General features: G+C 47.1%; 1 protein-coding gene across 2 annotated transcripts in view; it reads right to left on the reverse strand.

The window, feature by feature from the left end:
• Positions 1 to 17,483, reverse strand: part of PITHD1 (PITH domain containing 1) — a 55,808-nt gene that overhangs the window by 13,587 nt on the left and 24,738 nt on the right. The window contains exons 3-4 of one of the 2 annotated variants that reach the window (XR_014979944.1): positions 15,164 to 15,241; positions 14,729 to 14,885 (exon numbers count right to left, since the gene is read on the reverse strand). Coding sequence is in view for 1 of the 2 variants with exons in the window: in XM_085648316.1 (XP_085504442.1) it covers positions 14,781 to 14,885; positions 15,164 to 15,241 (183 nt within the window). In the remaining variant the exon portion in view is untranslated. The remainder of the gene's footprint in view (positions 1 to 14,728; positions 14,886 to 15,163; positions 15,242 to 17,483) is intronic. The other variant, XM_085648316.1, reaches the window with a different exon arrangement.

A 17,483-nucleotide genomic window follows, 5' to 3' on the forward strand; every position in this document is an offset into this window, starting at 1 on the left:
GGATGCAGTTATGCCCCCTGATACCCTGCATGAACTTTACACTGTGGAGCTGTCTACTATGCATGTGTCCCGCACTGATTTATCTTGCGTGACCCGTATACCGACAGAGTTGATAGAACCACTAGTCTTTCTTGCACCCGCCCCCCTCCCCTGGCATGTGGCACAACCATGATGCGAGTATTTCTCCGCACCGACTCGTTTTGATACCAGGGACATGTATTACGCCCCCTGGAGATGTTGTTGACCACTTCATTTTGCCTCCCCTTTTTTGTCTCCCTGTCCCCTTTTTCTCCTCCCTTTCCTTTTAGGTTCGCTCATAGGGACTCGAATAAAACGTGATCCCTATACTATGGACATATAGGATACATTCTGACCTATATCAAATTTTGTTACCACTTTCCTTTTGGTCCTGACGAAGCGCTACGGATCCGTTAGGGACCGCTGGGAAGCGCGAAACATGTTGACCACCCACCTCACGTTCTCACTCTCACTCTAACTTTATCACATACGGGTCGAGAGTAACAGAACTATCTACCTTTCCCCTACCTTTTTAGAGTGCTATTTAGGCACCACTCCCCGTTAGATTTTAACCAGACCCGCAGGACCCATTAATAAACCGTTTGGGGTTCCTACAGGTCTTTTTAGCCTCACCACACCACCCACCATCCCCACACACCCGCACGCACAACTACGGCTACTCCAGTAAAAAGATCTCCGACAGAGAGCCCATATTATGGGCAGCCAGAACTCAAAAGTAGAGGCACTTTGAAAGAGGGTGCTGTGCAATAGGTACCAGTCTAAACAATACCAGATGCAAGTTATGGACCCAGAATTGCCAAGTTGCTGAACACAGTAATATTGGGTCCAGCTGCTTATTGCATACATGATGTATGTGGGGCCACTTGCGAGCAAACATAAGCAGTCTGACTTGTGTGTGCAAGGTTTGCACTATGTATACCAATATTTCTGTAACGCGCAAATTTACAATTTATGGGGGTGGTAAATTATATCACATAGAAATATTGTGATCTCTGGCGGGGTGGGTCCTCTGCTCCTTTCTAAATTGAATATGGGCTGGGTCAGTCCTCAAGTTGATAGGGGTGTTGTTCGAGTTCCTGGGATCATAGATGCAGAAGGCTTGTGTTCTGGGTTTCTATGTATTGCAGTTTTTGATACAGTCTTGAGATATATTTGCTTTTGGGTCAGCATTGTCGAGTGAAGAGAGTTCATTTCTCTGACGAGTAACAGAAGAGTGCTGGTTCTAGTGGACCTGCATGTGAAGCATGTCTTGACGATCATGCATGCTTGGAAGGTGTGGTTCCACCAAGATTGGAGACAAATATTTCAAAATCTTTAGCCTTTGATGAGACATGCTACCACATGTAAGATGCAATTCAGAAGAGGCAGCATGATGTAGGAGGACTCCAGGGAAGGCTGTTGTTTCTATCTAGGTGCAGCAGGTCTAAGGTTTGGAATGTTGTTTCTGGGAGGTAGGATTTCACTTCTTTAAGAGGGAGCGTTGGTACATTGCTGTCTCGGTTTTCTTTGCAATGTGTTCTTTGAAGTTCAAAGTGAATTTGGTGTATTAACATAACTCGTTGCTTTCGTATCTCCTATAATTGATTTTGTCTAAATATAACTTGCGTCTCTTTATGTAATTTATGTCGTAGGGTGATTCCAGAACTCACTTTCTTTTATTCCTTGCTACTGGTAATGGCCCATGCCTTGTAGGCTTGCAGTTTTGATTCTGCCAGGTATTTGAACAGTGCAAGCAAATCAATCTGTTTCCAAATGCTTTACGTACTTCTGCTATGGACAGGTTGGTAGGAGAAAGTGAATTTTATTTCTATTTTTTGCACTCTGGGTTTGCTTACACCAGTGGGCTGCTGCACAATGGCTAATGCATGGGACCACTTTTTAAATGCTTTATTCCGCCTGAAGATGGGTTGCAGAGCATGAGTGAGGAGGATCACAAAGGAAGACCAGGGCTCAGCATCGCCTCCCAAAAATTGACAACACAGAATGCTGTATAATTGTAAGACTTGCTGAGAATGTTTGGGGTCTGGGTAGGATATGTGATTTCCTGAGAATAGACAAGCAGCGTGTGTGTAACCAGTTTACCTTGTCACCAGTGTTGGTCATTTAGACTATAGTGAAGAAAGGTGCAAGGTGTTGGTAAGTTTAAACCAAAAACATTTGAATTGCAGAAGCGCTGTAAAATATTTGTCTTGGCCTCTGTTAGAGCTCCGGAGTCAACAGATGGCAACTTCTATACAGGGGAGCAGCCTGCAGGAGCTGAAGCTGATGTCCCAATTGAAACCAGAGCCAAATAATATTAAAAAAGATGGCTAGAATGTTTTGATACAGAAATGCTACTAAGATGAACATCTCAATCCAAAAAAGCTCTGCATAACCTCTCAAAAGACCATAGAAGCAGTCAGGAGGTAAAAATAAAAGACATTTTATCAACTGTATCTAATGCTGCATCTTGGGGCCTCATTTATGGGCAAACGATAAAGGAGAAATCTGTTAAAACAGTGTATGTGCCAAACATCCCCCTCACTGGGAGTGCATGGGAAGGCAGTACTCCAAAGGGTGAAGCCACCACCACTCTATTTAGAACATTCTGTCTGTGGGCCAGATGCCAAAGGTTGACTTTTCTAGGAGAAATGTATGCTAAAACAATGGACAAAGAAGCGGTTGGCATGATGGAGGCGCTTCCACCGCCACAGCAGTGGTTTGCAGGCTGGACCTCAAATACTTAAACGGGCCCTATGTGTTCAATCTCAAAGAGGAGAAAAATTGGGAATACTGAAATATAACCACCACATGATACCGTGCTAATGTTCAAGTAATGTTTGATTCTAAATATGCAAATTCAAAAAGAGGTAAACTATTTTGAAATCCAAGGAGTCAGATTTCAGCACCTAAAATGTCACTAAGTGAAAGATGTTTCAGATATTTAGATGCCAGCATCATCTATGTTTGAATCTGAACACTTCTAAGACCAAGACCAGGATACCAGTATATTTCTCCATGTGAAGCACCTAAATCTATAACAAATTGTGTTTTAACAGACAACAGTTATTTATTATAACACAGACAAGACGCTGACGGGAGTTGCAGCTGACGCTGGTGTGAGAGGGAAGCAGGCGGAGCAGTCAGATGAGGTGGCCATCGCCGGAGTGATCATCACCGCTATTACCAGCGCTGTTCCTGGCCATTGGGGCGACTACGTCCGCTGTTCCCGGCCGCTGAGGGTTGGTCATTACGGTTGACGCAGCCACTGCGGAGCAGGCAGGCGTGGCCATTGGAGCCGTGTCACTGATCACCGCTGCTGCTCCCGACGCCGGGCCTGGTCGATGCCGGTGTAGCCTGTTATTGCTTCTGCCTCTCTGAGTAAGCGGGCTGGGCGGACCGTTTCTGTGCGTATGACTGGTTTGGTCGGCCATGGGGCCGACCAAACAGCGCACTCAGTGTGGGCATGCCCCTCCTCCCCTGGACTCCAGCAGACCCGCCCACCCCCAACCAGGCATACCCTTCTGCTTTCTCGCAGTGCAAGACGCAGAAACATAAAATGGTTGTTTTACCATTATATGTTTCTGCTTCTCGCACTGAAAGAAAGCAGTGGGGCGACGCTCCTCTGCCCTAATGGAGCAGCCACCCACCCCTGCATATGCACTCTGCATTTTCTCAATGTAGTCTGCATGCAGCCTACATGGAGAAAATGGCCTCCCCATAGACGCCTGTGGGGTTGGCGTCCCAGCCAATCACAACGCTACCTTTGCAGCTTTGTCATTGGCTTAGGGGAGGGGAGGGAGGCCGCCTGCTCTGCCTGCTTCCTGTTCAGCAAAACACGGGACCTGGCCGGAGCTAAGGAGGCGCAAGGACATTAAATTTTTTATTTTTTTTATTTTTTATTAACCGCCTCCCCCCCCCCCCCCCCCCCTTGTGATACCCCACCCCGAAGTCATGCCGGCAGCGACTGATCAGATCACTCCAAGATCCACAACACGTCTCTGACAAGCCCCAGAGGGCCAGAGTGGTGAAACACTGCTGTAAAAAATCCAGGCAAACGACCACGAGTAACCAGGCATCTAGGCACATCTTTGTGGAACCTTCATCAAGATAGATGAGGTTAGGAAAGTCCAGGTCCAAGCCGTATACTGGCACCAGAAAAAGGAAACGCGATGTCACGTCTGAGGTGGGTGTAGTGACCGGCTGGTCATAGTTTAGTGTTTATAAATAATGTGTTTCCACCAGCCACTCCTAGAGGGCTGGTTTCCACACTCACCCATCCATCCCTCCATCCATCACAGGTCATGTGACCCTGCCAATAAAGGGGCTGGGCACACGTGCCAGTTCCAGCACCGTGTCATTACTTTAGGTGTATGGGGGACTAGGCCCCGAACCTTACATTGGCGACGAGCAGGCCAATCCCCGCGTGTGATTGGTCGGCCAGTCTGTGACTGTCATGGGGAGGTGTATGTAAGCTGCGCATAAGGCTCCCCTGTGCATGCTGCCAGCAAGGCGGAGACTGAGGCAGCACAAGGGGAGAAGAAGGCTACACAGAGAAGCCACCGGCGTTGCCCGGTGAGGCTCTTGTAGCCAACTGCATGCGGATGCCCTGGCTGACGTGATGTTAACCAGTTCTACAGCTTGAGGTTCATAAAATGGATAACGAGGTGAAGTGTCGCAGCCAGGACAGTGCTGTCGACCCTCCGGCGAGAAGCCTCCCCCTTCCTGAAGTGCCCACGCGAGTAGACAGAAGGACTGCGACAGTCAAGCGAAGGGACCACAAGCGGGAAGAGGGTGGGTGGGCATCCAGAAAGTAAGAGCTGGGGCGGCGCAAATTGAATACGTGCCCCGAACCCCCTCAAAGTATGGAAAGGCCAAGGAATGCATCCGCTTGCAAGGAAAGGGAGTAGCTGCCACGGGGGAGAGGAAGAGTTCCGTCAGCATCCCAGCCACAGAAGAGCGGGTAAGAAATGAGGCCATTTTGGCCCCGAATCTGTGAGGCGGCTTCGGCAGCCGTTGTTAAAAAAAAGAAAAAACACTTACCCTGGAGTGGGGTGCTGTGAGAGGCCGCACTCATGTGGGCGAAGTGACCTGCGGCATCAAAGCAGCTGCCGTTGCCGTGAGGGATGCCTGGCACCGGCATCCCTAATCTATGCGAGCACCGGCGTTGGAAGTCCTCTTCCACTGGGCGGGTCAGGGCGGCACACCAGCCCGGGACAGATGTGACGTGTGAGAAAGGTGCAGGCCGCGAGAAAGAAGCAGTGGCAGCACCACCCGGAGGTGTTTCGGGACGTCAGATCATTCAGTGGAGCCGGTGGCCAGGGTGCCTGGTGCAGCGCTCGTGGCACAAGCCGGTGGGGCCTCCAGGGCCTCGCCCCATGATGCTACGCACCAACCAAGGGCTACTGGCTGGTGAGGAATGGCACGGCCTCGCAGCATCTGTGCTGCTGGAGCCTGTCCCTGAAGTGACTGGAGTACTGAACTCGGCGGTAAGAGTGTGAAAAAGACCCAGTTATGGTGAATGGGAAAGCTGCCGTGGGCAAGTGGCAGCCTGCAGAGACCCTGTCACTCTGCTCTGTTTGGAGGCCTACATTCCCGCTCAGTAAAGGAGTGCTGAAGGGAACATCGAGGAGAAAGGCTGCCAGTGCCTATGAGGAGGTCTGCAGGGACACCTAGTGGACATGGGTGGTCACTGCTGCAGTTAAGGACACCTGTGGGGAGAGAAAAGCGCCTGCAGCGCTCGGTGGGCTGCCCTGGCAGTGTTGGCAGGACTAATTGGCAGCGAGTGCCAAGACAAGAGGATGCTATGAGGGCAGCACGACACTGGTGGGGGCAGAGTGAGAGGGGACAGACTGGGCACCCCAGTAGTGGGAGATGCTCAAAGAAGCTCACACCAGGAAAGTGGCCAAGAGTATGGTGACAGCAAAACTGAGTGACGTCAAAGGCAGCAGAGGAGAGTGGTAACCCCTGTAAATGCAGCATTGACAGCTGCCATGCCTGCCGGAAATTACTGCAGTGCAAAGAGGGGTGCTGTGGTCCTGAACTGCGTTAGGGTTAGCACCAAGAGAGCACATACTGGCAAAGAGGTTGGGCAAGAGTATCATATGCCGCCCAATGTGGGAGGACTGTCATGGACAGAGAAGAGACTGTGTATTGACCCAGGGTACCACAGCAGTGCCAGGTCGAGATGACTGCCAGGCATTTTTAAAAGAAGTTCTGTAAATTCCAGCAAGTACAGCCAGGGACAGCCACAGAGTGGTTGCCCCAGAGAAGTCGGGAAGAGCATTGGCCGAGCAAAGAGGCCGGAGCAAAGAGGCCCCAGACTAGCGAAAGCCTTCAAGAGAAAGAGGCAGGCCATGAGCACCCACTGCAGTCGTATACCACCATCACGTTCAGGAGAGCGCTGACTGCGCCCCCAGTGACAAAAGGACGCCACCGCAAGAGAAGGAACCGGGTGCGCAAGGCATCAGCAGAAGGCGCACCTAAAGAGAAGCGCGGAAGGCGCAAAGTCAGAAGCACACTGTAAACCGCACCAGATTAGCTGACTGCATGGGCATAAGCCCAGGAGTGAGAGCCCTGCGAGGAAGAGGGCCTGTATCGCAACAGGGTGTGACAGACCCTGCGAGGTCTTGCCTGAGTGGAGGCAGGAGCGAGCACTATAACGGCGTAGCCTTGAGGTGCAAGGAGTGAGTCTTCAAGTGAAGAGGAGACCTGTGAGATGTCCATGATGAGCAGACCTGCGTGAAATCTACGAAGACAAGACCGGTGACAGGTCTACGAAGGGAGGATCTGTGAGAGGTCCACGACCAGAAGAAGTTTCCGGTCCTACAGTTAGGACAGGACGTGACAAGGAAGGTCCTAGTAAATGCACGTCAAATGGAGAGGCCTGGTCCTGGAGGAAGAGGAGAAGAAGGGAAGAAAGGAAGATGGAAGAGGAGAGGAAAAGTGTGGCACAAGGCCACAGCAATAAAGCGTGAAGAAAAAGAATAATAATAGAATGGTGTGTAGGAGACACTTGGCACACCACAATGTACATAATAAGAACTGTGAGTGTTATTGCAATCAAGTGCATCCCTAAGAATACCCAAGGAGCACTGAACATCTAGAGTGGAGCCCTGTACTATGTAACACCCTGAGGTCAATGAGGCATAGTTGGCGCTGCCCAGGAACCAGCAGTGTGCACAGGTGAACCTTACGCCTGCTGGCGAGAGGAACATCAACCATTGGAACATCCACCCTTGGGATTGCACAGAAGGCTTGAATGTGGCCCTGTTGGGAGTTCTTCAGTGACTCCTTAGCAATGCCTATGAGTAGCCTGCACAGCCCATTCAGTCCTGTGTCAATCCAAAGGCAAGGGCATCAAGGAATTTCCATGAGAGGGGAGTCCCACCAAGAGAGATGCAGCCGCTCCACAACAGGTATCCGGAAGCAACAAAAGCAAGCACGGAGACTGGGTCACCACCAAAGACTGCCCTATAGATGCCTGTGCACCAGAGTCCGGATGGCAGGAGTACACCGACCTTGGAACAACTACCCTTGAGACGGAGCGAATGACTTGAAGGTGAGACTGGTGGCGATTCTTCCATGGGCCTATTGTAAGGCATCAGAGAGATACTGCGCAGTCCACACAGTCCCGTTGAAGCCCGGTGAAGAGGACCTCAGGGGACTCGCGTGAGAGAGGAATCCTGATAAGAGAGCTGAATCCTGGTGAGAGAGGGAAGCCAGAAGTTGCTCCACCATCTGGCAGCTGGAGGCACTGCGGCATCCGAGGTAGATTCTTCAACAGGAGCCGGTACATCACCTGTCTGCAGAGGATTGCTATCAATGGAGCTAGCGTGCCTTTGAAGATGTATCAGCAATAGACTTCACTATTGCTCCATATGCACCCTCACAGGAACATTGTAAAAAGACTTCCACGCACTGAGACCAGGTGGGACAGGACCCACAGTGCCCAGATACAACAATTTGGACTAGCGAGCGAGAAATCTGGACTTCGTTTACACTGCCATTCGAGCCCAGACTAGTCTGATTAAAATGACGGAGGCGTGCCGTGATGCCTGGTGATCCCAGCTGCACCCGTAGACTTATCCTGTCCCACCTGCAACATGAATGGACTCAGTTGAGTTTTTGTTTTGTCATTTTGTTCTCTCCCACAGGTTGGATTTGTTGTCTCATTTTTAATAAAGGTTAGGAGGGATGTAGTGACCAGCCGGTCATGGTATAGTGCTTATAAGTAAAGTGTTTCCACCAGTCACTCCTCTTAAAGGGCTGGTTTCCACACTCAGGCAGGGCAACAGCAGGCCTTCACACTGGGAAAAGGCATTAGAAAGATATCAGACTTCTTCGGTGCACTCAATTCACCAATAGCAGCAAATACATCTAAGTCACCGGGGTAGGGTTGGGGGGGGGGGGGAAGGGGGAGACTTGGTTGGTCAAAAATAGCCTCATTTCTCAGGAGACAATTGGAAATAACCTCCACACCATGGACAGTAACTGCATATTATCAAGCTTGTCCGAGCTCCAAGATCCAAGCCCAGGGGACACTGATGGCATCCCTAAGAGGCCGACGTGGGCCATCAAGGAAAGCGGCGGAGGTAATAAAAATGAAATAATGGCAACTAGCCCTGGTATCTGGCCTTACCCACAGTCGCTTACCACAGTGGTTGCTGGAAAGGGTATAGGCTCCCAAAAAAGGAAACTAGGAACAGGGAGGACAGGATGTGTACCCACGCCTATGAACCACAGTGCGCAGAGGGGATCAAGAAGTCCAACTATGCCCGCCACCTGGCCAGATACAAATGCAAACTACACTGAAACATTAAAGCCAGACGCACCCTCATTACATCGGAGTTCATTACTATCCCTATTTTCAGTGTACAGGAAACCACACACTTTCCAAACTTCCCCCATGGATAAGGATAAGGTTAAAGATCCTAAACCTGGAACAGCCCAGCCTGGAACTTTAGCCACTGACGCCAATATTGAGAATGACCAGATGCCCGATTATGAATCTGCCCCACAGACTTCAGGGAATCCAGCAAAGAATGTGACTTAGTGTGGGGAGAGTGGTTATAGCAGACAGAACATGATGGATTCCAGTCTACTTTGGGGTGCTATCCTAGACACCATCCAGGCAACCGTTCAGGCAATTAATCATCAAGTAGATAAAATGGAAATACACTTGACCTATTAAATACCTTTGCGGTATTTGTCTCAGGCATTGACGACAAGCTTCAGCATCTCAACGACCTAATAACACATGTACAATTGGACGGACAAGGGCACAAACTTTGCACTATGCAAATGTGGAGAAGTAATTATCAAACTGACACAGCTATCGTCATTACTCAATGGAATCCTAGCGGAAGTTAGAGCGGTCCCTCAAACCAACATGAGGGTGGGACGCCAGGCTGCCCACGAAGGAGGAAGACAGCACAACCAACCCCAACGCATCAAGCTGCAGCAGTGAGGACGCTGTAGACATGATTACATGCGCCAGGAACCTTGGCCCAACCTCAGCATTAAAAGCCCCTCAGGGAATTACATTTTCAAAGGCTTCGCCAGATACACCTGGGCTCACATCTGAGAAGGAAAGCTCAGAGCCCATGATGTCACGCCTATGAAAATGCGAAAGGAAGTGAGTTTGTAAAGGCGGCAACAAAGACCAAGCAAGATCCTCATTGGAATTATCAGCGCGACCAGCCTTGCAGGTCGTAAAGACTAAGGGAAAGAATGAAAACATTGAAGTCTCAAGTGAGGTTCACAAAACCTTGATGAAACCGGCAGCCGTTTGCCAACCAGAGTCATCATTAGGAATTTTGGAAGTTCACGCACGCATCAAATCTAGTGACTCATGGAAAGAAATAGATAAACTCGCTGATGAGTATTTGGGGCATGAAGGGTCACAGACGGTTAGGCGTGACGATCAGGAGGCTGGATAAAGCCCGGACTACCGAGGCCCTGATCTCGACCAGTACACCTCGGAACCATGTAATGGACCCATAGAAGATGAAGTTGAAATCCCCCATAAATGGCATTGGGTACTGCAATAACCACACAAGAGAAATGGATGTGCAACTAAGCATCACATCAACAGCGGTGCAAGGGCCGAGAAATGGTGTCACCAGTAGGTCAGTGTTCTGTGAATCCCATTATTCTCCTCAAAGGGGAATCACGATACCTTAAACTGCTCGGTCATCCTTAAGCTGATCACAGAGCTGCCAGGGCTATCCATGGGTGGCTTCAGAAGACACCTTTTCAAGTAAATTCCTTCTCGTCAGATCACCGAGGCCACTCTATTCACGTTTAATACGCCAGGACTCCACGCAGAACTTTTAGTAAGAAAAGACATGCTGAGAACCTCGGGTATCAAAATATCACAGTTTCAAGACCAATTATACCTACCTATTCTACTGAACAAAGACGAAAGGACCAATGAGAAAATATCTACTATCTCGATACTTAAAGGCTCAGTGGCTAATTATTAAAAATCAAAGAGACCCATACTGTGGAGAGGCGCAGAACCCTGGCAGGGCAGGAGTCTTCATCCAACTGGGGCTGGCTACCCTCTGCCCCATCATAATCACAAGGGGGGTATTGAAGCCAAATTAAGACTGTCAACACAGCAAACGCACATGACAATTTTCACATCTGTTCTTGGAATGTGGGGGGCTTAGCTGCTAAAACGGAAGGCCCAGACCAGATACAGTACTGGAAAAAAATTGACATAATAGCTCTCCAGGAGACATAGACCATGACGAGCATCCTGCCCATTGGATTCGTGGAGCACCAGGTATGCACACAGAAATCAAGCAAATATTGCAGTGCTAAAGGAGGTTTATTGGTCTACATCAGTTCAAGCATATCCATAAGGGTAAAATGCTTGGCTATGCAAGACCCATGGATACAGGCACTAGTTCATGAAGGGTGGCCCTAACACGTGGTATGCCCCTTGATGCAAGTCAACATTTACATCAAGCCCAGAGGCAAGGAGACCTCAGTTGAGAGGTTGAAAAGCAAGCACGTGATATCAAACTTTCAAGTGACTGGAGATTTCAACATTAATCTTTTCCAAAAGCCTGAAGATACTCCAGAAGAAGAGGTAAGAAGTGCCTCACCTGGCATATTACCAGAGCAAATCTATCCAGAGACAAGACGCCAGATAAAATAGGTCAAAGATTTTTAAGAACCTGTGAACATGCAGGGCTGGTAATCCTGAACAGGAGATTCCAGGGGGACTTTCCACCAGCATGGGCCTAGACCTTAACAGCATCATATATAGATTACAGCATGGTGAGTTCCAACATATGCAACATGGACGTGGACTTCAGGATTGAAAATCACTCTGAAAGCGACCACCAGCCCCAAAATATATGGATAAGAACCAAGCCCTCTAGACCCTGCAAGAATTTTGATCGAACAAGATAGTACAGAAAACCTTGAGCGGCTAAGATGTAACTTAGTTAATATCCAAGACCTAGCCAATAGGTCACTATAAGCATTCGAAAATGGGGTCAAGAACAATATGGATCCAGTAAGAGTTTGGGTGTCATTCATGGATCAAATAGTGGAACTGTAGCCAGCTAAAAGCACACAGACAAGTATGGTCATCAGCGGCAGCATAAAGATCAGTCTACCAGAAAACATATGCCTTGTAAAATCGAGAATTAGTCAAACCCTGAGGCAAATAAGGATCCACCCATGAAACAACTTGGTAATCACAGACTGAGGGTGGAGTGCAGAAAACTTAAAAATGAGGTATGGTCCCTAAATAGAAGTATGGATGAGAGCTTCTGGGAAAAGCTTATAGGTGCAACAAAAATTAAACACTCAAGAAGGTTCTGGAGTATATTTAAAGATCTATAAAAAGGCTTGCAGGCCACCAATATTGGCAATATCGGTGAAGGGACCTGGGTAGAGTTTCTTAAAGCCCATTTTTCAACACACCCAGAATGTGGGCTAAACCCAAAAACGGAGAAACTGGAAATCCCTATGGAAAGCCACTTTCTGCTAGAACTTAAGGGACTATGACACTGAATCGATGCAATCTTTAAAGTGATAAACAGGTCTCGCTCCAACTGCACAGCAGGCCCCAACGGCATCCTGCAACACATATTAAAGCATAGTACTGCAACCTGGGCAAAGCACTTCATAGTGAGATACAACTGCGCCAACACTTAGAAATCAGAGGGACCACGTGTGCCCTAGACTGGCCGTACCACCTATAGTTCCATGACGACCCCCCTAAGTTTGACTCCCCCCCCCCCCCTTCCCCGGTTTATTACGTGGCAAACACCTGCTGTAGCATATACAGCAGCCACAGGAACTCGACGTCATCACACAGATTATTACCGATACTAGCTGATTGGCTGTATTTGTACCTTGATACTGTGGGAAAATATATACCTGTAACAAATGTACTAATAAATGCCAATAAAAAGAAGTTGGAAAAGAAAAAAAAAAAAAAACCTGGGCAAAGCACTTGGCAATAATGTTTAATACGATTCTGCTATCGGGGGACAACACAGAGAGCTGGCGAGGCTCAATCATCCACCCAATCTTCAAAGGTGGTAACGCATCCTCGCCAAGCAGCTACTGCCTCATAGCCTTATTAGATGCGGAACTCAAACACTTCTCATGTTTATTGCTGCATGACCTCGCTAACTGGGCAACAAAGTCAGTAAGAATCCCTATAAATCAAACAGGGTTCATGAAAAAACAAGGCACTCTCACTCACCAATTTGATGGCAGTGGGGCTACTAATGGAGAGAGCCTGCGATCGCATCCTGCCCCTATATATGTGTTTAGCTGATTACAAGGCGGCCGTCGACTGAGTACCCCATGGAAAGTTATGAGCCAAACTATCAGCTTGAGGCATTCCCTCCAAACCTTTTAATGCTCTACACCAACAAATGGGTGAAGATCAAAGTCGGAGATGGAAGGCATCTTTCAAGGGCTGCGTTCTTGCCCCCTATTGTTTAATCTGTATATCTCTGATCTTTCAAGTGTCCTTGATAAAGTGCCCTTGCACGCCCCAGGTCTGGGGGGGCCACCCCATTGTGGACATTCTCTATGCGGAAGACCTACTGTTGCTGGGTCAAACACAGGTGGGGCTGCAAAAATTAATTAATCAACGAGCTTTCCAGGTAAACAACGGATAACCACCTTGAAACCGATCAATAAAAAAAAAGTTGGTGGCTTAACGGCCAGTCGATAGAAGAAGTAACCTCCTAGAAATATTTGAGATTTAATTTAGACTCACAGGCCTCCTTTGCCACCCAGAAAGATAAGATCAAGAAAAAGCCACGGCTTTGAACTTTGCATTTGTACCCCTTTCAAAAAACTGTGGGGCCACTCTCAGATGCCACTTCTCACTGTGATTAAAGCCAAATTTTTACCAACACCAGCAAACGGCAGCAAACTGATGTTCCGGCAGGATGCAACTTCTGGATTCCCTTCAGATCAGAATATATAAACTACTCTTCAACCTTCTGAGAGCCGCTTCCCCAGCTCAAGTAAGGCTCGAGTTTGCCCTGGCAAAACAAACCTTAAAAAGCTCGGTCTGCTGCAAGAGACTCCATGGACTAATATGTTTGAGCTGAAATAAATTTGAAGACAGGAGCTGTACATATTAAGAATTACTTAAAGGAATATATTGAAATCCTGGGTCTTGGGGAGCTGTGGCAATTGTCAACAACACAGGTTGTATTTAAAAAAAACTGTAAATAAATGTATCCAGGTAAGTCGACCTTGCAAAGTGGTCACATGGGTGCTGGTCTTAAATTATTATACAAGAACGGTGGTACTATATTGGTTTTAATTAGCTATGCACTTTATAAATAAATATTTGCTAATTAATTATCTACTGGGGAAAGGGGAGGTTAAACTCACTGGATCACTGCTTGCACATTATTGATCTGCTTGCACTTTATCCGATGGCGGCAATTTTAGAATCATCTCAAATCACCTATAGATAGATGAAGCAAGTGGTTCTAATATTTTATATTTTTGTGTATCTTTGGTTTTATTGTGTACTGTACTTCTTTGCATAGGGATAGGGGTGGCTAACATCGCTGTAACCCTACTCGTCACTTATTGATCTGCTTGCACTTGATTCTCAAATCTATTCAAATCTGCTATAGCTGCTATGGATGCCCAACGCAAGTTGTCATTCTTTTATTGTTGTACGTCTTTGTTTTTATTGTCTTTTGTATTTTATTGCAATGATTTTAAATAACTAAGCAAATAAAATGAACTTGAATCTTATAACAAATGTTTTGTAGATGGAAATGTTACAGATTCACAAGCAACCCGTCCTACCGGTCCATGAGGTGGACCATTCAACAATGTCCTCCTGCACAGTCAATAGTCTGCTGGGGCATTAAAATACAATCTAAAACTGGAAATGACAGGGGAGGTATCGTGGAACACTGACGGGAGTCAGAGGGTCCGTCTTGTGGTAGACACATCCATTATTGCTTCAAACACCACCACACACATTCTGGATTCTTAGTTCCATCCATCTGTCCCCCTGCCCCTTTACATGGCACAGGGTAGCACGTGACATCAAAGAGCACCAGAGAAGATCGATGTAACACCCAAATTAAAACTGTTATGGCAAACAGGCCAGTGTCACCAAAAGTGCCCAGAGAAACACTCTAATGCAAATAGCCTCCAGGGGCACCAACAAGGACAAACACCACTTACAAACCTGTGAATGCCAATTTGGTACATTATAGGGAAGGAAGAAGTGGCCCTCATACTTTGTGGGATATTCCAGCTCTCCAGTGACATCTTTATTCAGACTGAATTCCTGATCAGCTTCTCGGACTGTGTCATCAAAGCTCATGTGTGGAATGTTCTTGTACCTAAAAGGGAAAGACAAAGGGATTGGATATAACAATTCAATGAATTGTCAAGACTGAGTTACTCTTTAGCATTATTGGGTTGCTTCAAATGCAGGGAAAGGCTGGCAATTAGTGAGGGTTGGAGAGAAATGAAGGTTGGAAAGAAGGACAAGAACACACGGTGAGTGTGCAATGGAATAAAGGAGCATATAGAAAGACACAAGGTGGAAGAGACAATTAAACCATCTATGATTAGCCAAAATAAAACCTGATATCTGGGGCGATGAGGATTCTCTTACAGTCTCATCTCGGATGGATGCGTGTCATCATCTTCTCCCATAATGATTATTCCTTTCAACTTCACGTTTCCTGTGAAACTGATAAGAGGAAGGGCAATTGAAGAGAGACACTAGGTCCATGGGGAGTAGCATAATCCACTCGATCAAGGTGTAGGAGAAAGAGAAGTCAAGGAAAGATTTAAAAAAAGGGAGAGTCCCAGAAATAGGAAAGAAAAGGAGGTTCAAAATAGAGAAAGGAACAGTGCCTAGAAGAGAACAAAACAAATGACCAAGAAATGTAGAGAAAGAGATTTTTTTTGGGGGGGGGGGGGGGGGGCGAGAAAAAAACATAGATGCACGGTTTAGGAGAAAGTGGAAGGGTTTAGAAAAGAGAGAAAAAAAGGGCCCACGGGGGAAGAGGATAGGACCCAGTTATGATATGATGATCACGGAAGGAGGAAGTAGGCCAGGGATGAGAAGATGGCACCGAAGGAGAAAGAGGGCAGGCCTATTAAGCAAAAAGTGCCAAGAGAAGAAGAGAAAGGATGTCTCAGGGAGAGAGAGCCCCCAAAAAGAGTGATAAGGGCAAGAGGGAGGATCCCAGAGAAGACAAAAAGACAGTTGCCAGGATGAAAAGTGAGGGAGATAGAGTGGCAACAGAGGAGAGAAGAGAAGTCCAATGAGAAGAATAAAAGGAAACCCAAAGAGAAGAGAGAGAAGAGTATGGAGAGATAGAAGTGGAGCACTAAGAGGACAGACATGTGGCCTGGGAGAGACCAGGCAGTAAATCATAAGCCTATCAGGGGCACACAAAGGCAAGAATCAAGCAGTCACTATCCCTTTCTGAGAGAGATACTGGGCTGTGTCTACAATGAATGACACCACAGACAAATCACAGTAATAATGTATGCAGATCCATCACAGACGGTTAAAAAATAATTATTTACTGTTTCGGTTTATTAAAACGAGAAGAAGTGCACATTTTGTGATATTAAGCTTTAGTGTGTAATCATTGCCAGAATCACTCAACACCACAATTGAAATGTACCAAGCTAAAAGAATATACACAATGATATGAACTAAGGTCACACCAGCACAGGCTCTAGTAATCCAGCCAAATTTAATCACAAGACATAAACATTCTAGACTTTTAGAGTAAAAAAAACATAATACATAATATCCATTTGTTAAGTACTTAAAAAGTAGCATAATATTTTCCTGTTAGCAAATGTTAAGTATTGGTGGCTTTCTTTTATTAACATCGACTACACTACAGAATGAACAAGCATTTGCATAGCCAATAGGTCTTGCTTTTGGGACCTTATAAGTATTTAGTTATGCAACACAATATCCTATCAACTGTTGCATGGCTAAAAACCTTATAAGGTCCCAAAAGCGAGACCTATTGGCTATGCCAATGCTTGTTTAAATATATTTTGTTGCAGGGTTTTCGGACAGGGGCATCATTTCATTGGGGGGGGGGGGGGGGGGTGTTACACCGCCCTAACAAAAATATTATTCAGCAATTACTTGGGGACAGGAGCTTTCAGTTGGGTATGGTAAGTTATCTGTCAGATTTCACCTGCAACATTTAAAGACTCTGAAAAACACACACAAACTCTCGTCTCTGGTTTGTAGGTCTTAAAACATGGTTCTTTCATAAAAATACTATGTTTAAAGAACCCCATCACAATCCGCGCTATTTTCCCTTTCCACTCGCCCTCAGGCCCCCCCCCTTGCGCTGCTTCTCATACAATGAAAAACATGATAAGCCAGCATGATTGTTGTAAAAGCTGAAGCTCACACCGCCTCAGTCTGACTTACCAAGCTATGCCCCTGTTTTGGATCCTGTGATAGGCTTCATGAACCGTGCCTTACGATCCTCAAACCACTTTGCAAGGGCTCTTGGACACTTGTTGGGCCCCCTGTTGGGTTCGTGGTCTGGGACCATGCTCACAAACCCTGCAGAAGAACTTAGAACGGCTCACCAGCCTCTCAGGTTTCACATATACACATGTGGATATGCCACCCCCAACCCGAAAACAAATAATACAAAACAAAACTATAGAAACATGAATAAAATGGCCAGAAGGCTGTGGACAGCTGGGGATGGACACATATGGCCAATTGGGTGCAGGCTAGGCCAGGCTCTGAAGCCGGCCTACCCTGATCCTGGCCAAAGGTTGTGGTCTACAGCGGTTGGCCACCCATGATAGGTAGAGCACAGGGCCTGGCATATAGTCGGGTTGTGTGGCCAGTCTCCTCTTCGCAGAGCTGTTTGCACAATAGGGATTGGTTGCCTGCAGCTGATTGGGTACTAGGCCTAGCCAACTCTTGCTGC

This window comes from Triturus cristatus, chromosome 3_2 (assembly GCF_964204655.1).
Source record: "Triturus cristatus chromosome 3_2, aTriCri1.1, whole genome shotgun sequence".
NCBI lineage: Eukaryota > Metazoa > Chordata > Amphibia > Caudata > Salamandridae > Triturus > Triturus cristatus.